At 33.6% G+C, this 27,848-nt stretch overlaps 1 protein-coding gene across 1 annotated transcript; it reads left to right on the forward strand.

Moving 5' to 3' along the window:
• Nucleotides 1-1,550: 1,550 nt before the first annotated feature.
• On the forward strand, nucleotides 1,551-3,130 carry LOC120212289 (WRKY transcription factor 71-like). The gene is made up of 3 exons (XM_039210654.1): nucleotides 1,551-2,066; nucleotides 2,315-2,455; nucleotides 2,607-3,130. Exons 1-3 carry the CDS (start codon nucleotides 1,594-1,596, stop codon nucleotides 2,977-2,979), a joined length of 987 nt encoding a protein of 328 aa, XP_039066585.1. The 5' UTR covers nucleotides 1,551-1,593; the 3' UTR covers nucleotides 2,980-3,130.
• Nucleotides 3,131-27,848: the final 24,718 nt, after the last annotated feature.

Genomic DNA, 27,848 nt, shown 5'->3' on the forward strand with positions numbered 1-27,848 from the left:
GGTGCCGAATTTCTGACACGTGTAAGCCTCTTCTCCAAAACTTGACTGTGACTGCACACAACTTTTTCTGCCGCTGAATTTTCTCATTTTTCCATTTTAGCTTTATATTGGTTATGTGTATTTTATAAAAGAATCAATTTGTTATTAAAGAAATAAAATTTTAATATATATTGAGTACTTGAATTATATATATTTTTTCACAAATTAATATATTTTAAAAAATTACTCTTAAATTAATATTAAAATTTTAAATGATTTATTATTTTAATATTTTTATTAATAATATTAGTTTTTAATATTGTGATAATATAAATTATGCAGTATGTCATATGTTTCTGAAAAAATGAATTTTTTAAGTATTGAAAATAATTTTTATAATATTAATATTTAATTTATTTATCAATTAATTTGAACCAAATATTAAAAAATATTATAATAAATTATTTTATTTATAATATAATAATTTAAATTATTTATCTTACTTAAAAATTATATACTCGATGGGTTGATAATTTTGACAAACACATTCCTAATATATATGTGTATATATATATATATATATATATAATTCAGTTATTTGATTTGAGAAGCTATAATCAATTAATCATCCATGGAAAAGATGGGTGAAATGCAGATTTTTAAGTGGACATTTAAATGAGAGTGGAAAATAGCCAAACCTACCCATTTCTTTTACCCATCTCTCTCATATTCAACAATAAATAAATAAATAATAAGGTCAAGTTATGGTTTTGACCCTTCTATTATACTCGAATTTAGAATTTAGCCCATATAATGCTTTAATTTAAATTATTTTTGTTATCTGTTTTAATAATATTGTCGGTTAATCCAAATAATTAATATTTTGTTAATTATTTGGTATAAATAATGTAAATTGATTCCTAAAAACAGTCCTCACACGACAAAATAAGCATATAAAATCAGCGATGGATATTGAATTATTCAGGTGATATATGTTCGCCTTAAAATTTAAATCTTTTTATATTAGTCCCTATTCACTTTAAAATTTTATATGTGTCTACTTTATACAAAAAAATTATTATTAATATATGTGTGTTTAGTCTAAAAAATATTTTTGATCCGCCACTATTTTTTTTGTACAAAAAAATTTAGGTAAGAGGTAGCTTCCCCAGTAAAGGGCTAAGACATACCTAAGACCTAATTACGATTTACATAGAAATTTACAGATTACTCACCAAAAGTGACGGTAGTAAGATTTGAATTTAACTCTTACAAATTCAAATTATTGAATCTCAATCACTTTAACATGTCACTATGGTGTATATAAATTTATGCCTTTATTTTTTATCAAATAAATCATTCAATATCCAAACTAATCAATAACATTATAAACTAAATCCTAAATGTGAATATAGCAAATGATCAAAAACAGTACTTTAACCTAATAATAAAAATAAATAATCTAACACCACACACTAATATATAAAAATAAAAACAAAAGTTTCTTAATCAAAATCCATTTTCTTCCTCACAGACCTTTCGTTTTTCCATTGTAGTTTTGCCCTCTTCATCTTCTTCAATTTTTGTTGTTTGTTCTTCTTCATCTTTGTTTATATGTCGTCAGATGAAAAGAACAATCCACAACATAACTATGATCCTTTCCAGGGATTCAACCGATCAACTTTTCCCTTCTATGACGACAAAAATCCTTCCATTTACCACCGATCTGCGGCTCCAACACCAGCAGCGGTACAGGCCTTCGATCCTTCATACATGAGCTTCAACGACTACTTTAATGGTGGTTCCGTCATCAACTACAACTCCTTTTCGAGAGCTTTGGACATGTCTTGTTCTTCATCAGATGTTGTCAGTGCCATGGATGACAGTACAGGTACTACTAACAACACCAAGAATTCAGTGGGGGGTGATAAACATATTCAGATCCATAATATTTCTGAAGAAATCCCATCAACACCCAATTCCTCAGTTTCTTGCTCCTCTAAGGAAGTCGAAGATTCAAGCAAGACTAAGAAAGAGAAGCAGCCAAAAGGGTCTGAAGATCATGGAGATGACAGGTCGAAGAAAGTGTAAGTTTTCCCTTTTCTCTGGGCTTTACTTCTTGGTAAACGTTGAAAGGTTTCTGGGAAACTTTCTTCAACTTAAACAGTAAACGATTTCTTTCATTTTGTGGAAGAAATTTCAACATAAATGAGCTTGTTTCCTTCGACCAATTTTTAAAAAATGATAAACATCAATTTCAAGGGAAAAGCTCAAGCTACCAAAACCCTAATACATGGTAGACATTTTTTTATTGACAAAGCCAGTAAATATGCAGGAACAAGGCAACAAAGAAGGAGAAACAGCAAAAGGAGCCGAGGTTTGCATTCCTCACAAAGAGTGAGATTGATAATCTTGAAGATGGTTACAGGTGGAGGAAGTACGGACAGAAGGCCGTCAAGAAGAGCCCCTATCCAAGGTTCATGCTTCTTATATATCTCTCTAAACCCTAATTTTATCTTCCTTTTACCAGTTAAATTCCAGTAATTAATCGTTCATATACCTTTTCTCCATTGTTGATCAATGACTTGAAGCAATATCTCATCACATAATTAATGTGAAACTTGCAGAAGTTACTACAGATGCACAAGCCTAAAATGTGGCGTTAAGAAGCGAATCGAGAGATCGTATCAGGACCCATCAGTGGTGATCACAACGTATGAAGGAAAGCACAACCACCACATTCCGACGACTCTTCGAGGACACGGTGCCGGGATGTTTTCGCCTCCTATTATGGCATCGTCAGCCTCCGGTTTCCCTCATGAATTCCTAAGCCATTTCCTCCCATCATCAAGCAATAATCCAGTGGGAAATACCAACTTCATGCACTGTCAAACTCTTTCTCCTCAGCAGCCGCAACAGCACCAGCAGCAGGTTCAAGTTCCTGATTATGGATTATTACAAGATTTAGTTTCTTCCTTCAACCGCAATCAGTTGCCATGAATGAATGGAGGCCATATATGGGGTTTAGTTAAAGTATGAAGTTTGGGGCTTTTCACTCCTTTTTGTTGTGCAACATGTTTATTTTCACTCTAGGCATGGAATTGTTGTACCATTGGCAACCCTGAGAGAAGAATATTTTTTGGTTTTAGGAATGGTGTTCGATCTATTGATAAACTATTTGAGATAAGTTTTGTATATGCTTATTACGAGATGACCCTCTCATCTTAGTTAGCTCAATTCATAAATATCATAATTTTAATTTTTGATATTTTTTAAGGGAATAAGTGTCTCAACTCATTAGACTAAACTGTATATTAGCGATTGTTATTTAATTTGTTATATCAATTTACTATAAATTTCAAAATTATCCGAGTTCTTATGTTCATTGGGAGGGATAAGATGTTGAAAAATTGTGACTACAAGAAATTTTGGAGAAGACTTTTAAAAATTCAACATAAAATAGACATTTTTAATTTGTATATGCAGAAAATAAAAAAGATTATGATAGATTATTTATTCATACTTTTTTAATCGTTGTCACTGTTTTTTTTCTGTTATATCGTCTTCAATATTTAAATAATTATTAATAAATTAATTATATAGTTATATATTTACGTATGTACAGCATGCCTAATTTTTGGCGTTGATTGTCTTTATAGGTGGCCATTCAAATTCAGTAAATTTAAAACAAGTTTTAAAACCTATATATACATGTTAATTTGTCTATATTTGAATGTATATTCCAGCTCATGAGCCATGACAATGTTATTCATATTTTCAACTAAAAAGTTTGAATTTGCACACAATAGATGCTCTAATTAGTAGTTATTATTTTCAGAAACTTTATTCACATCCAAGGACTCCTAAAGAAACAAATGAATTTTAAAATGTTGGTTTGACTAACAGAGATCACACACTTTGCATGTTACATCATTTATTCAATAAGACAGGAGGAGAATAATTGATGGGTAGTGGACTTTTTTACACTATTTACCAAAATTAGCATAAAATTATTTTTTAGTTTGTATGTGTAATTTGATCATTATATTTTCTGTCCTTTCATATTGAGTACTGTGAGTAATAATATTTTAGGTATATTGTATGGATATGATATTTTAATTATTTAATTATCATTATCATGATTTGTATGTTTATTATATAATAATAATTTTTAGATAATATTATTAATGATTGTATACGTCTTTAATTGATTATTGTTGTAAGAATAAAAATAATTAAGATTAGTATAAAGTTTGATTGATATTAATGAGATAAATATATCGAGTCTAGAGCGCACGTCGCACACTGAAACACATAATTATCAATGAAACACACAATTCATGTAACACACTGATGCACACTACTAAATACACTGATGCACACTACTAACTAACTTATCCTTAAAAAATAAATATGAGAAAATATAATGACATATTCATAATTAATCCTTTATTATTATTAATTCAAAATCTAATAGAAATATATAATCAATTTTTATTAAAATTATAATTATTTTATGAATTTTTATTTGTTTAGGATTGCAACATTTGATTTATTTAAGTTTATAAATCCATCCTGGAGTAATCATCAAAACCACCGTCGACGACTATATCTAACGTTAAAAAATCACATCCTTCAACTTAGACTGGCGCCATCAAAAGCAAACTGGTCTTTATCTTCACCAAATGTTGCCCAACTATCGGTTGTCGATTAACCCTGTCATTGTCATTTTCGTCATGTTTCGTCAATCGTTTTCCCCTATTTTTAACAAGCAGTGATCGTCTAATAACAATCCACGACCGTCGTCCATCCCAGCTAGAACAACCACGATTGTTGGTGCTTAGTTTGTCCTCAATCTCGCATGAAGTTTGTCGTCATTCAACTCTAGTCGTTTAGGGTTAATCTTATTTTTCTTTTAAATTTTGAATGGTCTAATTACATGTAAAGCCCTCTTATTTTTGTTTTGTTTTGATTGGCCAAATTGCATGAAACTCCCACATTTTTTCGCTTTTTAGATTTTAGACTTTTAGATTCTAAATCACCCATGATTTTGACTTTGTTTAGATTTTTATAATTAATTTTGACTTTGCCCACTAATTTTAATTAGTATTAATTTTAATACTTAATTTTGGTCAATTTTTTTCTTGATATTAATTACAAGGAATGTTTAAATATCAACACCAATGTATTTGCATATATGTATTTATGTTATAAATTTATTAATGTTCGTAAGTTTTAATCTTTAATTATTGTGAAGGTTAAATATTTCATTGCCTATATAAGAAAGCTTCATGCTAGTTTTCAAATCACACCAAAATAAATCAAGTTATCTTCTATTTGTTTTTTATTTCTTATTGTTTTGAACCTTTGTCGACCTGTTAGGTGTTCAACAATTAATATCAAGGGATATGGTAAGGGTTGTTCGGTTGCTGCTAAACTAGTGTGATAGTGTAACGATGCATGTTTAGGAAAGTACTAGAAAAACTTGGTATTAAGGTGATCTGTGTGATCAACCTCTATTTCTTGGGAACTTACATGGTGTATTGTTCACAAACTACTTCCACTAAATCATTTAGTTTATTGAGAATTCTTTTTGACAATATGATTGACTTACATGTCGTTGACGGAATGAGGAAGCTTAAAAATGACAACTACAATACATGATCAACTTGCATGATATAATATATGAAAGGACAAGGCCTATGAGAGATTATCAATGGCAATGAAGTGGAGCAACCAGAAGTAGATGATACAAATGGCATACTAAGAAAATTAAAGATAAAAGCAAGCAATGTAATGTTCGCTCTGAAGACAATAGTGGAGGAAGATATGCTAGAACACATTCATGGTGCCAAAACCTTAAATGAAGCTTGGAAAATATTTTCCAATTTGTTCTCTAAAAAGAACGATACGAAGCTCCAACGTCTAGAGAGTGAGTTGTTATCTATGAAGCAAGGCAATATGACGATCAAACAATACCTTCACAAAGTAAAGTTGTTATGCTGAGAGATTTTTGAGTTGGACCCAACAAATCCTATTGGTGATATCAGGATGAAACAGATCATTGTCCATGGTATAAGGCCAGAGTTTGGGAGTTTTGTGACTACTATACAAGGATGGTAAAATCATCTGTCACTTTTAAAATTCAAAAATTTTGTTAGCTAGTAAAGAAGCATTAGCTATACAAATGGGATGAGTCTCATTGAAAGAAAAAGAAGAAGAAGAGGAACTCGATGCCAATAGAGACATACAAAATTTCAAGTAGTGTGAAAATGGTAGGTCAATAGAAATTAGTGAGAAGCGAGCTCTCGTAAAGGGGAACGTTTCAAAAACCATGACAACAATAGAAAGTTTGAAGGGAAGTGTCACAACTATGGGAAGAAAGGTCATATGCCAAAACCTTGTTGGTCAAAGAAAAAATCCATGGAGAGTAATGATGTTACATCCAACAATGAAGAAGAATGGGATGCAGAGGTATTCTTCGTAGTAGAAGAGGGAGAACTGGCTCTCACGATGACAACTTATAAAATTGATTTTGAAAATAATTAGATCATTGACTCAAGTTGTTCAAACCATATGACATGTGATAAAGAGAAACTGCATAATCTATCAAAATACAAGAGAAGTCATGTGGTGGTCACAACAAATAACTCAATGTTACTAATAACATATATTGGTAAAGCAATGATTTCTCCCCAAAACAATAATATTGATATGTCACTTCAAAATTTCTATCATGTGCTAGAAATGAATAAAATTCTTCTTTGAGTAGTACAATTAACGTCTTTAGGTCATGTAGCACCCTAGTCTTGAATACAGTTTGCCCGACGATCAAGATGTTACATTTGAGTCACCGTAGTAATCCATCAAATTTTCTAAGATTTAAAAAAAACATTTTCATATAAGAGAAATATCATCAAATAGTTATACTAAAATATATTAAAAGTTGTTATACAAAAACAAACACGTGGAGCGCCATCATAAACTTATATATATACCAAAACAGTCAAATATTCCAAAATATAAATGAGTAATAGACCTCTAAATACAGGTGAGACCCTATGAATACAATGTCCACTAACAGCTAAGGTACTATACTCTGAATACTAGATGCTGGAAGCCCCTAGCTAATGATGTTCTTTGGAAACGAACAAAAGTCTACTAATATGTAACTATAAAAAAAATTGAACGTTGAGCTTTGCAAACTCAGTGGTACACAACTAATCTACTATACTTTAAGAAATTCACAAACATGAGTATGCAATTCAAATATATACATACAAGCATGGCATGAGTAATGAATAAATAATTTACAAGACATCAAAAAAATTTCATAAACATATAGCTTGCATATCAAACTTGTAAAATTGGTCAAACTTGTCAAATTTTTTAAGATGCACATGTGCTCAAATAATTGGGTATCCGGATAATCTCGCGCCACTCATGGTCGCTAATCAAATAAATCTCAGGTGTCCGAATTGTTTTCCCAAGCCCCACACATGACTGCTAGTTAGGTTAGAGCCCGAAGACTGCGCACAAATAAAACATCAAACAACTAATCTTAAGTATAACACAATTACATTCAAAGTCTTATGCTTATTCCAAACTTGCAAGATGTGTTATGCTTGAGTATATTTTAGTCATTGAAGCTTTACAAAGTCATAAATAATGACTAAAATATTAATCATTCAAATATGACATCTCACACTACCTCTAAAGAAAAATGTGTAATTAATAATGAAAAAATCCAAATCATGTTCCGTTTGGTTTATAAGAAACTAGAGCTACTAGTCTTTCCAACCATATAAATTAAAGCTTCTAATTTAAATATTACTATTTATGGTGACTTTTTTAAGTCACTATACTGCTATTTTTCGAAACAGTATACTACCTTCTCTTCTAACCTTTGTACATTAAAAAAATTATAACTCTAAAATTTTAGCTCAAAATTAAGAACCGTTTATTTTAAACAATACTAAACTCTCGTACGATTGTAAGTTTATCAGGTTCACTTCCTAATATTTACTATGGAATATTTGGTGATTTTTCAAAGTCACTGCTAAATAATGTTTTCTAAGGATTCCGCTTTCATATTTTTGATCTTTCATCACTTAAAAATTCATATATTTTCATATACAAATTGAAATCAGTATCCACTTATTTTAAATGAAACTAGACTAAATCTGGATTACAAAAATAGAAAGAGAAGTTTCTAATTATTTTATAGAATTTAATATAACATTTTAAAGTTACTGCACGTTTAAACAATTTTACTGAACATATTTAACAAAAATATTTAGCTTCATTTAAAGTATTCCAACATGGTTTTCACCCGAAGACATACAACATTCATGCATTTCATCACAAAAATCATATTTATAAATTTTCAAGAAGCATATAAGAGTTAGAGGTTACCACCTTAATGGAAGAACATAAAGAAAGCTCCATGGCCTAGCTCTATAACACTTTCCTCTTTCCTTTAGCTTCAAAAGATTCATCATCTTCTTTTACTAATAAAATAGATGCAACATAAGGTTACTAACAAGTAGCAAGACCTGCATGAAATAAAATGCATGCTTTTGAAGTGAAACCTAAGAAAAGTATGAATGATACTTTTAACAAGCTCACCCTCCCAACACCTGAAAGTGAATCTTCTTTTACTAATAAAATAGATGCAACATAAGGTTACTAACATGTAGCAAGACCTGCATAAAATAAAATGCATGCTTTTGAAGTGAAACCTAAGAAAAGTATGAATGACACTTTTAACAAGCTCACCCTCCCAACACCTGAAAACTTTCACTTGTAAAGCTTAAATAAAATTGTTTCATGGAGCTTTAATATATCTACACGACCCCTTACCTTCTAAACCTTTTAAAGATGAAAATGGTGAAGAAAACTCCACACTTCAAGCTCTCTCTATCTCTTACGATTTAAAGAAAAATAATGAGTGAAAGAACGGAGAAAGGTAGAAATAAATGCACAAGAAATTTGAAGGAAAATATAAAAGGTAAAGAATAAAATAGGGCGAAATAAGGACAAACACATCACTTTTCCCAAACCCCTAGCAGCCGGCCAAGTCTTTTTCCATTAATCCGAGAGTTGATTTTTATTGAAAAAAAATGTGTAAATAACTCTTTAGGCCGTCTAACTTCCCACCAATTCACACAAGCTTCACATCATTCTTAATTACTTGCAAAAATTTAAAAAATCCTTCCAATTTAAGCCTAACCAAAACTTGAAACTCTAATTTAATTATTTATTAATAACTTGAGTCAATGTTTGAGCATTGACTCAAGAAATTAGGTGATTACAATTCTCCCCTCCTTAAAATAAATTTTGTCCTTGAAATTTACCTAAATAAAAAAATTGTGGATATTGAAGTTTCATGGACTCCTCTTACTCCCATGTAGCCTCTATTTCGTGGTTCTCCATAGGATCTTCACTAAGGGAATCTTTCTATTTCGAAGCTCTTTAACCACTCTAGGAAAAATTCATATCAACTCTTCTTCGTATGAAAAAGTCCACACTTACTTCAATATGCTCGAGTGATAAGACTTGAGAATGATCAAATTGATACCTCCGAAACATATAAACGTCAAACACATTATGAATATACTCCATCTCTAGTGGTAAAGCCAACTGATATACTACTGTTCCAACTATCTCAAACACCTCATAAGGTCTAATGAACTTGGGATTCAATTTCCTTTTGCGTCCGAAGCACAAAACTTTCTTTCAAGGTGAAACATTAAGGAAAACCTTATCACCCACCACAAACTCTATATCCTTGCACTTTAAATATGTTTAAGACTTTTGACGATCGAAAGGTGGTCACAGATTATCCTGGATTAACCAAACTTTATCGTTAGTTTCTTGGATCAACTCTGGACCAACAATCTTTCTTTCACTAAGTTGTGTTCAACCCAAGGGAGTCCTACACTTATGACCATAAAATGCCTCAAAAGGGGACATCTTAATATTATACTAAAATTGTTTTTGTATGAAAACTCGACCAAGGGAAGGTGTTCCTCCTAACTTCCCTCAAAATCAATAATACAAAAATAAAGCATATCTTCAAGAATCTAAATGAGTTGCTCTGATTGACCATCCATTAGTGGGTAAAAAGTTATACTAAAGTGCAAGCGGGTACCCAATGCTTCGTGAAAGGCTCTCCAAAATCTTGAGGTAAGTCATGGATCACTATCTAGAATGATCGATATTGACACCCCATGAATCCTCACTATCTCATCAATAAACAATCTGGCTAACCTCTTGAGAGTGAAGTCCATACGCACTGGTAGAAAATATGTAGTGCTTGTTAGCCCGTCAACAATCACCCAAATTATATTGTGTTTAAGTTAAGACATAGGTAAGCCAGTCACAAAATCCATAGTTACCCTATCCCATTTTCACTGAAGAATCTGGATAAGCTGAAGAAGACCTGAAGGAACTTGCTCATTTACCTTAACATGTTGATAGGCCAAGCATCGAGTCATATACTTTGATACATTCATCTTCATCCCTGACCACCAATAAAATGAACAAAGCTCTTGATACATCTTGTTACTGCTCGGATGCATAGAAAAAGGACCACTATGTGCTTCACGAATGATCTTATCTCTTAGCTTGCCAGTTGAAGGATGTAGTCACCCTTTAAGATACAATACATTGCTATCTCTCAATTCAAATCCTAGTGGTTTTCCTTGCCTTACCTTATCTTTCATGGCTACTAAACTATCATAAGACTTTTGTGATTATTTTACTTCCCTCGCCAACATTGGTTTAACTTGAAGCTTGGCTAGTAAGCCACCATGCTCTAACAAGCTAAATCTCGCAAACATTGCTTGGAACCTTGCTCCTAACTTACGACTCAATGCATCTACTACTACATTAGCTTTACATGGATGATAGTCAATTGTGCAATCTTAGTCCTTAAGAAACTCAATCTATCTATGCTACCTCAAATTTAGCTCCTTCTGGGTGAGTAAATACTTTATACTCTTATAGTCGGTATAAATATAGCACTTCACCCCAAATAGATAGTGTGTCTAAATCATCAATGCAAAAACTACTGCTACCAACTCCAAACATAGGTAGGGTAGTTACACTCATGAGACTTAAGTTTCTTAAACGCATAAGCAACTACCTTATTTTATTGCATAAGAACACAACAAAGTTCATTCCAGGATACATCACTGAACTCTACGTAGTCCTTACCTGACTCCGGTTGATTTAAAACTGTCACCTTTGTTAGAATTACCTTAATATGATCAAAATTGTACTCGCACTTATCGTTCCACCCAAATGGAACTCCTTTCTATAACAACTTTGTCAACGGAGTAGTAATCATCGAAAAACCTTTAATAAATCATCAATAATACCCTGCGAGGTCAAGAAAACTATAAACTTCAAAAACATTACGTGGTGGCTTCCAATCCACCACAACTTGAATCTTCTATGAATCAACTACAATACCATCTATCGTCACAATGTGTCTAGAAAAGACAACCTCAAAAATCCAAAATTTACACTTACTAAATTTTGCAAAAAGATGCTTCTCTCGAAGATTCTGAAGCACAAATCGAAGATGGTGATCATGCTCATTCTTAGATTGTGAGTACACAAATAAATCATCAATAAAAACTACCACAAATTTATCTACATATGGTTTAAAAATATTCATCAAATCCATGAATGTTGTTAGAGCATTTGTGATAGCAAATGAAATCACTAAAAACATGTCATGGCCATACATAGTCTACAAATCTATTTTTAGGATATATTTTTCTTTAACCTTAAATTGATAGTACCCTGATCTCAAATCAATCTTAGAAAACACACATGCACCTCTCAATTGGTCAAACTGATCATCAATCCTCGGAAGTGGGTACTTGTTATTCACTGTCACCTTATTAAATTGACAATAAACAATGCACAATCTCATTGACCCATCTTTTTTCCCAGATAAAAATCATTAGTGCTCCCCATGATGGTACAATAGGGTGTATAAAGCTACAGTTAATAAATTTAATAATTGTGCCTTCGATCCCTTTAACTCATTCGGTTCCATGCGATACGAGGAAATGGATATTGGAGTTGTACCAGGTAACACCTCAATCTTAAACTCTATTTCTCTATCTGCATATAGTCCTGGTAACTCATCGGGAAAAAAATCTAGAAACTCCCTCAGAGTTTGTAAATCCTGTAATGCCATATTTTGGATCTTTGTATCCACTATATGAGCTAAAAAGGCTTCATAACCTCTACTAACAAACCTTTGAGCTATAGTTGCAGAAAATATATGAGTGGAGAACTCACTAATCTTACTAGACACTAAGACTTTAGTTTCACACAATTCATGAAGCTTAAGTTACCTTTCTTTACAGCTTACACTTACATCGTGCTTAGTCAACTAATCCATTCTCAAAATTACACCAAAATATTGGAAGGGAAACTCTATCAAATCAGCTGGAAATAGCTAACCATGAATCCTGGTTGGAAATCTTTGATACACTTTATCTACCAATATATCAAGTCCTAATTGACTCGTTACTTGAACCTTAACATCCAACTCCTCAACAAGAATACCTCTCTCACGGATAATATTACCACATATATACAAATACATGGAGCCAGAATCTAATAATGCAGTAGTGGTGATAAAAAATATTATAAAGGTAGCTGTAATCACATCGATAGTGACAAAGTGCTCTTGAAATTTCACAGCATACTGCCTAGTTAGAACTTGAACATCAAGTCTACCAGCGAATTCGATGGTACCTCTACTATGTTGTCCAAAGGGAGCACTAACACCACTATGTTCTTGATGAGTGTTCTGAATCGGTAATATTTGCTTGTTAATTCTTCGATCGTATGGATTTACTGCTGCTAATTTGGTTTTGTTATGCTTATTTTCGTGCAGGGTCTTACTCTCCAGAATTAGTAGTAAAACGGGTGCATTTTCCATTTTTTTATTATTTGGTCACAGCTAGAGACATGGGCACGACTCTGGGCATGACATAGTCTGGCGTGGCAGTTTCTAGAAGGTCCAATCAGCGACAATTTTCTAGAAGATCTAGTCAGCTCGCCTTCTGGAAGATTGACGGGTAGAGTTGCGTTAGGAGACTTATTTTAAAGTTTGAATTTATAAAACATTTGGAATTATCTTTAGGATTATTTTTATTTTTATCTCTTTGTTTATATCTAGGTTTTTAGAGGCTATAAATACCCTCTTGGGGTAAGCCTAAAGTCACAACTCAGATTACAATCTTCTTCTCCTTTCTAGTTTTTATTAAAATTCTCTTTTATTTTATTTTTCAAGTTTTCATTTTTTCCTTTTATTTTTAAGCTTTGTTTTTAAATATGTTAAGTATGACTTTTGTCATGCTTAGCTAATTTTCTCATAAGCCGAGAGCTGAAGCGATGACTCACTTCCAACGGGAGAATTGAAAAAGCCCCTTAATAACTTCAGAATATCTCTCTTAATATTTGTGCTTATTTTTCAAAATCAAAACAGTTTTCAAAATCAAAGATTGACTTTGGTCAAGATGTTGATGCCATTAAATGTGTGGGAGGAAGGATCGTCTTATTGAAAGAACATTCGACTTCCTGGAAACACACTTGGTGAGATAGCCTTGCCAATAGGGAATTGAGATCGGAATTAGTGGCTATTGAAGCAACAATCTGAGTTGGTCTTCACGAACTTAAACGATAATTGATCTACAACAATTGATGTTGATAAGATCAGTTTCCAAAGCCAGAATCAAAGATTGCCTTGGGTATTCGGTATACAAAATAGAGTCACGAAGATTGCCCTTATAGACAAAGTAACCGACGTAAATCCCGAAGAGAAATCTAATTTGATGATCTGAAGCAAATTGAGTCAAAGCGAGGCTTAAGGCTATTTTTTTACCATATTCATTTTCAATCCTTATTTTCTTATTTTTACTTTCAATTTCCTTTATTTATTTAATCTCTTTTTACTATTTAATCTCATTTAATCCCACTTTTACTACTTATCGCCTGGTTTTAACCATTCAAGCAGAAATTTGGAATTTTCTAAGTCCCTGTGGATCGACCCTTACTTCTCTTTACAACGTATTCCCTTTATTTATTAATTGAGAAGAAGGAATTTATTTTGACATTAAAACAACAGTTTTCACTGCTGACCCTACACACTGAAAGAATGTGTTGATTTTTGGGTCTTGACATGTAAAGTGTCACTCACATTAGGATAATCTATGATAAAATGCTCAGTAGATCTGTAACAGCCCTAACCCATAGCAGACCCGAATACGAATCCGATGCGTCACATTGACTTTTCAAATCATAGATAATTAACAAATAAGGACAATTTAAAATTTTTACTCATAAATAAAAGATGAAAATCCTTAATTTAAAATAAGAAAATAAAACTCACATTAATATTTACATTAGAGTTTTAATGTTTTACATAAGTACAAAAGTAGGAGTTTACAAAACATAGATCAGAGCATTTCAAATTAAACGTGTAGTACATACCAATAGTTTATAAACTTTCAAAAATAAACCTACATTCAATTTGTTCTGATCTGATCTCATGGGAGTATGCTATCCTCAACACTTCAACCTTCAGATTTCTTCAAACCTACGCGTGAGGAAATCACACGCTAAGTCTATTACTTAGTGAGGAAAATAAAAAAGAGTACTAAACTTATAAACGAAGTCTTTAGTTATGCTATCGAAATATTGTATCAAGAATTCCAAATTATTTTTCATAACAAGAATGTATACTTTTGTATATTATTCTCTTTATAACATTGTTTACAAATGCCCAACGTATATTACTGAGAACTTTAGGTATTTGAGTACATTGAGGTTGTGCACAAATTCTATCACCATAGCTCGTAATTTGCACCGAAGTGCCACATAATTGGTCCGAATGACCACATAGAACCCTCGACTCTTGGCATGCCAACTATACCTCTAATCCCCATACATATACCTTGGGCTTTTAACCATATAATTATTTATCATTTATTATTCAAAGTATCTCTTATTCACATAGGCACTTTCACATTGAGAATTTTTGTATACTCATGTTCACATATCACATTTCCATAATCATATACTCATAATCATTAATCACAGCTTAAATAATAGAAATTGAATAAAACATTGAAAGATATAACATAAAAAAATTTTTGATCGAAAATACTAAGGTTGGCTTATCGTAAGCCTTTCTCAATTCTAATACAAAACGAAGAAGTTGCACTCACCTTTGCCTCATTGAAGTCCTAAATGAAAACTTAACAATACTTATAACGTCGAGCTGACTGAAAGTTGACTTTGTTCAACGTCTACACAAAATAGTCAAAAATTAATATCGTACTTCTAATCACTTATATCCAATCATAACAACTTAAGCCAAAAGAAACATTTAATTTCTCATTTCATGCTTAGTAGTATCGGTACTACCACTATTGTACTGATACATCCCTTCTATGGTATCGATACCCCCCTTTGGTACCGATACCATTTTGACATTCTGGAAATTTATCTTAAAAATGGTATTGATACTATACCCTTGGTATCATACTCTCCAGTCGGTATCGATAATTTACTCAACTAGTACCAATACTACTCATTGAATTCAATCCGATTTTGCCTTAAAATATCGGTACCATTCTTCCAGTACCGATACCCCTAGCCCAAAATTGCCATCTCCAATTTGAATTTTAACCAAAACTTACATAAATCTCCTACTTTGATCTCATTTTATGCCTTTAAACTAAACTTCCTTCATTCAAACCAACTTTTCTACATTTACTATTCCCTAACATACAAAATCTCACTAGAACACTTACATCTAAAAATCATACCATGTTTTCAATCATACTCTTAATCCATTCTGAACTTTCTATCTCCTTCAATAGCCCATTGACAAGTCAAATTTAGCCATAAAACTTCAAAAACTACTCCATATCAAAAATTCATTTCAAAACCCATTTTACAAATCCATTTCTAAATCACTCCTCTTGTTGTTTTAATCCATTACAAGCTTTCCTTAAGCTTTTATAACACGCAAGCTATCAACATCGACCAATTAATTTAGAAACCAACAAAAATCATAGAAACTTACCTTTGCAATGGCTTCCACGGGCAAGTAGAAAGAAGATAGTAAAGTTTCCAGACTTTTTCCCTTCTACTCCACGTGTTATATAACCCATAAAGGTAAGATAAAAAGTCTTTTTATGAAAAAACCATAATGTCCTTCCAAAATTCCAAATTTGATATCCACTCCTACACAAAAATTTCCACAATAAATCCTTGAACTCTCCTATATTCTAATTAAACCACTAAATTTTAAATTCTTACACTTTGGTTACTGACCCGATGATTGGGATGCTACAAATCTCCCCCTTGAGAAAATTCTTCCTCGAATTTTCATTCACAATTAGGTGAGGATATTGCTTCCTCATATCTCCTTCACGCTCCCACGTAGCTTCTTCTACTTTATGATTTCTCCAAAGAACCTTAACTAGAGGAATCGTCTTATTCCTTAACTGCTTGATTTCATATGCTAGAATCTGTACTGGTTCTTCCTCGTAAATCAGGTTAGATTAAACTTCGACCTCATCTGGAGTTATGATATGCGCAGGATCAGATCGATATTTCCGAAGCATAAACACATTGAAGACATTGTGAATCTTTTCCATATCTGGTGGCAACACTAACTGATATGACACTAGTCCAACTCTTTTTAGAACTTCATAGGGTCCAATGAACCTAGGACTGAGTTTTCCTTTATGCCCAAAATGAAGTACTTTCTTCCAAGGTGATACTTTTAGGAACACTTTATCACCTACTTGAAATTCAATTTCTTTTCTTTTCAAATCCACATATGACTTTTGTCTGTCTGATGCCATTTTAAGGTTTTGTCTGATCACCTGAACCTTTTCTTCAACTTCTTTAACCAAGTCTGGACCATGAACCTCCCGATATTTTAATTCATACCAATTAAGTGGCGTCCTGCACTTCCTTCCATACAATGCTTCATACGGAGCCATCTTGATATTTGATTGGTAATTGTTATTATATGCAAATTCCACAAGCGGCAAATACTTTTCCCACAATCCAGTAAAATCGATTACACAAGCTCTCAACATATCTTCCAGAATCTAAATTGTTCGCTCTAATTGGCCATCAGTTTACGGATGAAAAACAGTGCTAAAATTCAATCGGGTACCCAAAGCTCCTTGCAAAGACTTCTAATATTTTGAGGTAAATATGGGATCTCTAGCATAAACTATTGAGATTAGAACACCATGCACACGCACTATCTCCTTGATATACAATTCATCATTTTTTTTCCATAGAGAAATCTGTTCGCACATGAATGAAATGCGCAGTCTTTGTGAGGCGATCCATAATTACTCATATAGAATCCTTTTTGCTCGACGATATGGGCAAACTTGTTACAAAATCCATCGTAATTTTTTCTCATTTCCACTAAGGAATTGAGATCGGTTGCAATAATCCTGAAGGTACTTGATGTTCAACTTTTACTTGTTGATAATTAAGACATTTTGATACAAACTCCGTAATGTCTCTTTTCATGCATGGCTACCAAAAATGTCATTTCAAATCTTGACACATCTTGTTTCCTCCTGGGTGCATAGTTAAGGGACTACAATGTGCTTCATACATGATCTCTTTTTTCAGCTCATCTTTATTGGGGATGCAAACTCGGTTTTTGAAGTATCAACACCCATTCAATTTTACATCAAAGTCCTTAATTTCACCCTTTTCTAATTGCTCAAACCAAGTTAAACATTTATCATCCTTCTTTTGCAACTCATTAATCCGCTCTAACGATAACAGTTTCAATATTAACTCAGCCATCAATGCTCCATTGTCCTTTAACACTATTCAGGCATTCAATCTACGTAAAGTGGCAAAAGTCTTCCAACTAAGAGAATCAACTACTACATTCGCTTTTTTGGGTAGTTATCTATAACCACATCGTAGTCCTTGAGTAACTCAATCCATCTTCTTTACCTCAAATTTAGCTCCTTTTGAGTCATCAAACACTTCAAACTTTTGTGATCAGTGAAAATGTAGCAAAGTTCACCATACAAATAATGTCGCCAAAATTTTAGTGCAAAAACCACCGCTGCCAACTTAAGATCATGCGTTATATAGTTCTTCTCATGGGGCTTAAGTTGTCTTGAACATAAGCAACTACCTTTCCATCTTGCATTAAAACACATCCCAAACCATTATGGGAAGCGTTGCTAAAAATCGTGAAATCCTTGTTCGATTCTGGTTGCACTAACACTGGAGCTTCTGTTAAAACTTTCTTCAATGCTTCAAAACTCTTTTGACAATCAGGAGTCCAATCAAAAGACAAATCTTTTCTTAACAATTTGGTTAAAGGTAGAGATATCATCGAAATGTTTTTGACAAACCATCGGTAATAACCTATGAGACCCAAGAAACTCCGAACCTCTGACACACTCTTCGAAATTTCTCATTCTAACACAACTTTAACTTTCTGAGGATCTACTCGAATTCCCTTAGTAGAAACTACATGTCCAAGGAATGCAACTTCCGTTAGCGAAAACTCGCACTTAGAGAATATTGCATAAAAATTCATTTATTTTAACGTTTAAAGAATCACATGAAGATTAGCTTCATGCTCTTCCATTGACTTTGAATATACTAAAATTTCATCAAGAAAAATGACCACAAATTGATCAATATACAGTTGGAAAACTCTGTTCATAAGGTCCATAAATATTGCAGGTGCGTTAGTTAACCCGAATGGCACTGCTACAAATTCATAATGACCATACCGAGTCCTAAACACCGTTTTTGGAACGTCTTTTTCTTGTATCTTCAACTGATGATACCCTGCGCGTAAATCAATTTTTGAAAATACTGCAGCTCCCTTGAGTTGATCAAATAAATCGTCGATCCTTGGAAGAGGATACTTATTCTTTATGGTCACCTTGTTGAGTTAACGATAATCAATACAAAGGCGCATCAAACTGTCTTTTGGGGCCATCCTATAAGGAGCCATTGAAATTAGTGCTGATCCTGGCATCACTTCGATATGAAATTCAACCTCCCTATCTGGAGGTAATCCCGACAATTTTTCCGAAAATACTTCTAAAAATTCTCTGACTGTCGGGACATCTTCAAACTTCATTTCTTTGGCTCTACCATCGATTACATTGGCAATATACACTTGGCATCTTTATAGCATTAACTTCCGAGTCGACATCAATGATATCACATTAGATAATGGATTGATTCTTTCGCTGACCATACTAACCTCCAATCCATCAAGACTTGTTAACAAAGCTCACTTAAATCGACAATCCACATTGGCATGATAATGATAAAGCCAATCCATACCAAGGATTGCCTCAAACTCATTAAAGGGTAATTCCATTAGATTAGCATGGAATTCAATTCCCTGGATCTATATAGAATACCCTCGACAGATTTATCTCACCTGAGCACTATGTATTAATGGATTAGTCACAATCACCTCACTACGAATAGATTCTAACGAAATTCTCAAGTCTTTTACTAGTTTACTACTAAGAAAAGAATAATTTGATCCCGGATCAATCAGAACTAAAATAGATTTACTAACTATCTGAAAAGTACTTGCAATGATTTCAGGATCATCACAATCTTCACTGGTCTTTAAATTATACATTCGAGCGGTGGAACGCACTTCAGGTTTAGCGGTCGACTCAAATTGATTCTTTCCTCTACCTCGACCTTTACTACTTATAGGTGCAACAGTGGATCTTTCTGTTTGGGCAGGCTCTCCCGTCATCATTGGACAGTCTCGAATAAAGTGCCCTACCTATCTGCATTTAAAATAAGCTCTGGAGACTCTTCGGCATGCACTACTATGATTTTTCCCACAGTGCTGACATTGATTTGGCTTGTCTACTCTTGACTCCACTGAATAAGTTTGTCTAACTCTTCTATGATTTGATCATCTACCTAAGGATATTGTAGATTCTACTCTAATCTGAGGTCGAGAACTTGAACCTCTACTTTTCTTTGATTGGGAGGCACTGGACGACACACTAGCTCTCTTATTCCATTGTGACCTTTGTTCCACAAACCTCTCATTTTAAGCTCGCTCTAGGGTTTTAGCTCTGTTCACTATATCCTGGAATGAAGAGAGGTTGAGTGCCAACAATAATTCTTTCAAGCGAGGCCGTAAACCCTCCACAAACCAATCATATGAGTCTTTTTCCATAGGAACCAACTCAGCTGCAAATCTACTCAGCTTGTTGAATTTTCACTCAAACTCATATACAGTATGATTCCCTTGTTTTAAGCTCATGAACTCTTGCTTCATCTGACGAATAAACTGATTCTGATGTATTTGTTCTTAAATTCTTCCAAAAAGAATGGTCAAGTCACTTAGTCCCTTGAAGCTCGCATCATCACATTAGACCACCATATTCTGGGTTGACCTCGAAGTAACGAAACTACATCATCCAACTTCTTCATCTCAGAACAATGGAGATTCTTCAACATTATCTTTATGTCATTGAGCCACATATCAACAACAACTGGACCTTCCTAGACTTCTAAGCTCTTTAGCAACATTTATTTTAGGAGCTGAGGGAGCCAACGGTTGGAACGCATCATAATCGAGTCCAATGTCTAGAAGAAGGTTCCCTGATCTTGCACAGACACTCCCTGATGTGCATGTTCCTCACCATGCCTGCTCGGGGTAGGTGAGTTACTACTTTCTTCCATTCTATCTCCCACTTCACTTTGGAAGCCCTCAAAATCTTACATCTAATAAGATCAATTCACTAATATATATTAGTAAGGATAGTATACTATTCACGTTATCTGATCATAAAGACTTAATTAAAAGTTGGCATGTACACTTTTTAAAACAAAAACAACTTTATCTCGAACTTAAAATCAATTAAACAATAACTCTGATACCATTAAATGTAACACCCTAACCCATACCTGAATACGAATATGAGGTGTCACATTAACTTTTCAAATCATAGATAATTAACAAATAAGGACAATTTAAATTTTTACTCATAAATAAAAGATGAACACCCTTAATTTAAAAAAGATAATAAAATTCACATTAACATTTACATTAGAGTTTTTATATTTTACATAAGTACAAAAGTAGGAGTTTACAAAACATAGATTAGAGCATTTCAAATTAAACGTGTAGTACATGACAACATTTTACAAACTTTAAAAAATAAACCTACATTCAATTTATCCTGATCTGATCTTCACGGGAGTATACTATCCTCAACACTTCAACATTTAGATTTCTTCAAACCTAAGCGTGAGGAAATCACACGCTAAGTATATGAATTAGTGAGGCAAATACAAAAGTGTACTAAACTTATAAATGAAGTCTTTAGTTATGCTATCGAAATATTGTATCAAGAATTCCAAATTATTTTTCATAACAAGAATGTATACTTTTGTATATTTTTTGCTTTATAACTTTGTTTCCAAATGTCCAACGTATACTACTGAGAACTCTAGGTATTTGAGTACATTGAGGTTGTATACTAATGTTGTCACCACAGCTCGTAATTTGCAGCGAAGTGCCACATAATTGTCACGAAGGACCACATAAGTTTGCACTGAAGTTTGCACCGAAGTGACATATAATTGTACCGAAGGACCATATAGAACCCTCGACTCTTGGGATACCAACTATACCTCTAATCCCCATACATATACCTTGGGCTTTTAACCACATAATTATTTATCATTTATTATTCAAAGTATCTCTTATTCACATAGGCACTTTCACATGGAGAATTTTCGTATACTCATGTTCACATATCACATTTCCATAATCATATACTCATAATAATTAATCACAGCTTAAATAATAGAAATTGAATAAAACATTGTAAAGATATAACATAAAAAAATTGAAAAGTTTTCGATCGAAAACACTAAGGTTGTCTTATCGCAAGCCTTCCTCAATTCTAATACAAAACGAAGAAGTTGTACTCACATTTGCCTCACTGAATTCCTAAACGAAACCTTAAAACTTTTGAATAGATACTTATAATATCGAGTTGAACCGAAGTTGACTTTGTCCAACGTCTACACAAAATAGTCGAAAATCAATTTTGTACTTCAAATCACTTATATTCAATCATAACAACTTAAGCCAAAATAAACACTTAATTTCTCATTTCATGTTAGTAGTATCGATACTACCACTATAGTACCGATATCTCCCTTTTATGGTATCGATACCCCCTTTAGTACCAATACCATTTTGATATTATGGAAATTTATCTTGAAAATGGTATCGATACTCTCCAGTCGGTATCGATACCTTACTCAACTAGTACTGATACTGCTCATTGAATTCAATCCTATTTTGCCTTGAAGTATCACTACTGTTCTTCCAGTACCGATACCCCATGAATAGAATTGCCATCTCCAATTCAAATTTTGACCAAAACTTACCTAAATCTCCTTTTATTCCTTTAAACTAAACTTCCTTCATTCAAACCAACTTTTCTCCATTTACTACTCCCTAACATACAAAATCTCACTAGAACACTTACATCTAAAATTCATACCCTGTTTTCAATCATACTCTTAATCCATTCTAAACTTTCTATCTTTTTCAATAGCCCATTGATAAGTTACATTTACCCATAGAACTCCAAAAAGTACACCATATCAAAAATTCATTTCAAAACCCATTTTACAAACCCATTTCTAAATCACTCCTCTTGTTGTTTTAATCCATTACAAGCTTTCGTTAAGCTTTTATAACACCCAAGATATCAACACCAACCAATTAATTTAGAAACCAACAAAAATCATAGAAACTTACCTTTGTAATGGCTTCCACATACAAGTAGAAAGAAGATAGTAAAGTTTCTAGACTTTTCTCCCTTTTACTCCATGTGTTATATAACCCATAAAGGTAAGATAAAAAGTCTTTTTGTAAAAAAACCATAATGTCCTTCCAAAATTTCAAATTTGATATCCATTCCTACACAAAAATTTCCACAATGAATCCTTGAACTCTCATATATTCTAATTAAACCACTAAATTTTAAATTCTTATATTTTGGTCACTGACCCGAAGATTGGGATGTTACAAGATCCATACTGGAAACATGCTCTGGTCATCCGATAACACTCTCCTAAATGCCTCCGATGAAAAAATAAATAAAAATTGGGAAACTAGGACTCTTGAGTGAACCACCAGAGCTTGCTAGCGATGAGGAAGTCAATGGTATCTTACGTGCTCCTGGACCTGACCTCTGTGACTGCACTGATAAAGCTCTCCCAGATCCTTCAAAATCTTTCTTCCTATAATACCCCAAATTTTGGTTAGTGGCCAAAATGTAAGTTTTGAATGTTTAGTATCCAAAGTATAAATTAGGAAAAGTTTAGGGACTTAAGTGATAATTTTCCTAAAAAAATTTCATTCAATAAATATATAGTTTACTTTTGAGAGTGGGGTTTTATTGTAATAAAATTCTTGATCCGAAATTTATGTTGAAAACTATAAAGGATTAAAGTCTGGTAAGAAATCAGTAAATCAGATCGAATAGTAATTTTAGAAAAAATTGAAGGATTATAAATTAGGCTTAAAAATATTATTTCCATGTGTTAAAATGATGGAAAATAATGTGGACCATTGGATTTGAGAATTTATTTCCATGTTTTATTTGGACAGTTGGATCAAAGTGTCAAGATTACAATTTTTGGAAAGTTCCTTGGTAAAATTGGAAAAGGGTAAAATATTTTGTTCATCTTTGAATTTGGAAAGTTGATAAGGTTTTGTGTCTTTTTATTATTGTAAATATCAAGTTTCATTAATGATAAAATGGACATTTCACATTAAAAGAATTTTTAATTCATTTAAGCTTAATATTAGGTAAACTAACATGAAATTCATTAGAAATTTCATGAAACTTAGGCCATTTTTCAGCCCCTTGGCCGTGCACTCCCTAGCAAGGTAAGAGAAAATTTATTTCTCATTTTTGAGCAATTTCCTTTGGATTTTGGATCATGCCGTGAAATAGAAAGTTGTTCTACGTGAAAAACTGATACATGCACTAGAGTCCATAATGATAATACATGATTTTTTGGACTAATGTTTCTACTTTAACCTATTAGAAGAACAAAGTATCGAAGACTCAAAGCATATCTATTCGGTAAGCATAATGTGAATGAATCATTAAACGATTCTAATGTTGCTTCCTTTAACTTTTCAAATTTGAGGTCAAATCTTTTTGAAAAAGGGAGGATGATACACGCATCATAAGGCTCACATCAAAGGAAGAAGTAATAACTCTTCCAAATGATCCACTCCTCCAAGAGTTGGAAAAGAAGACCAAAACAGCAGCAGACTTGAGATGACTTTTTGAATGGGATCCTTATCTTATTTGGTCAACATTTCTTCTGGAGATACAACCATCTGTCTCTTATCTTTTCAACGGTTCTTGAATCACATCAATCTGATATCGGGAACTCAATATACGTCAATTTTAGTGAACACAATGCATGCAGAAATTCTTATACGAGATTAATACGTGATTTTTGTAAATATTACGAATTTTCAATATTTTTATTGATTAGTTGTGATATAATTTAATATAGGATGATGCATTATCTTTTAAGATTAGATTTATTATTTTATTAGAAATTAAGCTTGACTTAAAATATTTATTTTATTAGGAATTAAAGTTAAGACATGTTTAGTTTATTACTATTTTATTCATTAGTTATTTAGAACCTTTAAAACTCATCCCCTATATAAAGGAGGCTTCATTGAACTTTGTAAGACATATTTATTTGATTAATAATACAACGAGAGTTCGTTTTTGCTAGTGTTGATTGTCTTCTACCTTCGAAGCTTCTTCTCATGGAGTTCTTTCAAGTTCTTGTAAGGGAGATTAATCTTCACACTTCAATTTGCATTTTCATCATGAATAGAAGGGTTGGTTAGAGCCATATTATTGACAGGGAAGCCATACTATCAATAATTGATAGGGAAGCCATGGTGGATTAATGAATGTTGCTCTTGTTGAAGAATCAAACCTAGAAAACTCTAGACTCGATGAAGAACAAAGGGGGATGAATAGTAGAAGGTGGCTCCCTTATGAAGGTGAACGGTAAAGATGATGATGGTGAGGATGGATTTGTGAAAAATAGATGAATAAGTGTCCTATTGAACCCTCCTAGTCGCAATGAAAAGGAAAACTCGATAATATATCTCTAAGTGTCCTATCGAACCCTCCTAATTGCAATGAAAAGGCAAACTCGATAATATGGCTCTAACCAACCCTTCTAGTCACGATGAAAAGGGAAATTGGAGTATGAAGATTAATCTCACTCAAAAGATCTTGATAGAACTACAGGAAAAGAAGCTTCGAAGGCACAAGGCAATCAACACTTGCAAAAATGAACTCTCGTTGTATTATTAATAAAATATATTTTTCTTACAAAGTTGAATGAAACCTCCTTTATATAGAGGATGTGTTCTAAAGGTTCTAAATAATTAAGGCATTTTTGGTACCGATACTCAAGTACCGATACTACTTGTATAGTAGTATCGATACCATGACCTTAGTACCGATACTCCCTACCCAACGGTTGAAAAACGACTAGTTTTTATTAGTGCAATATCGATACTCCAAGCCCGAGTATCGATACTCCCTGGTTTGGGCCATTTTATTTTGCAGCAATTAAGTCCCCAATGGATCCAAAACATCTTCAATGGCTAAAAAAAGTCTACAAACACATTACAACATATAAAATAAAGTTCAAGACACTTGAAGAAGGTTACACAACACCTATCCAAGAATTGATCATCATGAGAAAAGCTTTCATTCCTTATTCTTCATTTTTTCTTGGAAATAGTATGTTTTTAGTGAGCTTAATTTGTAAACACATTGATCATCCAAGGAAGCTCCATAAGATCAGCGAGAAAAATTTCTCCCTGAACCTCCAGAGGACAACGCCGAAATACTTTATTCACTAATATCGCCTGTCCTACTGGACTCGTAACTGTAACATTGTTATCAGTGTTCTCGATCGGAATCTGAAGGTTTCGAGATACTGAGCTCGATACATAGGATTGGGTGGAACCATTGTCCAATAGTGCAAAGTATGGAATGGAATAAATAGTAAATGTACCTGCAATAACCTCAGGCTCATCTCTATCATCACGACGTCTAGTGGCATAAACCAAAGCTGGTTGTCTAGCCTCAGAAACTGTTGGCCCTCTATTTTGTTGAGGTCGTGCTCTATTGTCTGTCCTGGACGCTGATCCTCGAGCCTTTCCTTGACTACGATCTCTAATTAGGGTCTGTACTATAGTCTGCTATCGCACAGGAATCTGGATAGCGGTCTTCTCAGACGAAGTTAGCTGAGGACAATCCCTCCGATAATGACCACTAGATCCACACTGATAGCAAAGACCCATCTTCTTTCGACACTCTCCTGTGTGTTGTTTACCACAATACTCACAAATGGGCCCTTTATAATACGACGAGGAACCGCCTCGACTGACAGCTAATGGTGAGGATATTGCAGGCTTGAAACGTGTATTGCTTCTTTGAGGTGACAAAGTACGAGTCCTCTTCCCTAACTGTGCTGATGACTCAACAGGACCTGAAAATTTCTTAGATCGTTCTTGATCAACACGCTCTCTACCAGTAGCTAAAACCTCAACCTCTTCCGCATCTTTGGCTCTGCCCACCAGCACATCAAATATCTCATCCTGATGGGTTACAACTTGCCTACGCAGCTCGTATCTGAGTCCAAGGGCAAATTTACGACATCGATCTCTCTCAGTAGGTACCATACTGGATCCATACTTCAACAACTTCAAGAACTCGATCTCATACTCAGAAACGGTCATGTCTCCCTGAACCAGGTCTTGAAACTGTTGTCGTCTCTGAGCTAAGTAACGCTCTCCTAGAAAACGGCTCCGAAAGCGATCCTTAAAGAAATTCCAGGTCAAACGATCGGTAGGAACACTACTGGTCACTGACTCCCACCAAGTGTAGGCATTACCATCTAACATTGCCACAGCACCCAGATATCTCTTAGTTGAGTCCAATCCCAACTGATCCATGCGTCTCTCTGTATCTTGGAGCCAATCCTCAGCTTCAGTAGGAGCTCCACCAATCTGTCCCCCAAAAGTTCTAACTCCATTGGCAATCAACGTCTGTGAAATAGGAACCTCAGATACAACACCAGTAGCTCTGACTGCTCCCTGTATTAACTGCAGAAACTGTCTACTAGAATTCTCATCCAATGCAATTCCAGTAGACTCTGAATCAATATATGTCGCTCCTATGATCGGTGTAGTCATGCCAATACCATCGGTAGGTGGCATATTCGTTGGGGTCATAGGAGTAGGATCACCTATCGGAGGTGAGGGATCTACTCGTATCTCATCAATCGGATCTGCAAATCTAGCCACACGACCTCGTCCACGACTAGTTCGACGACCACGTCTAGCACTCATTTTGGTGGATCTCGAGATTACTACAGAAGATAAAACTTAGGGTTAGATAAGCACTTGGAGTCTCGAACACAGTTAAAAATTTTAATAACTTTGTGACATGACCTTTGTATCTTGTTTTGTAAAATATTTCAAAAACGTATTTTCAATGTGGACTCATACACAGTCCGAGGGTTAAAAACCAAAAGCTCTGATACCAATAAATGTAACCCCCTAGACCCTGCCAATGCGTTTCGACTAAGTCTAGTGGATCACATTATGATTCTTAAAGACATTTTTCCGAAACCGTTATTAAATCAATGTAAAATCACATTGTAAATGACATGAAATTATA

Source organism: Hibiscus syriacus, unplaced genomic scaffold, assembly GCF_006381635.1.
Source record: "Hibiscus syriacus cultivar Baekdansim isolate YM2019G1 unplaced genomic scaffold, ASM638163v2 tig00000728_pilon, whole genome shotgun sequence".
NCBI lineage: Eukaryota > Viridiplantae > Streptophyta > Magnoliopsida > Malvales > Malvaceae > Hibiscus > Hibiscus syriacus.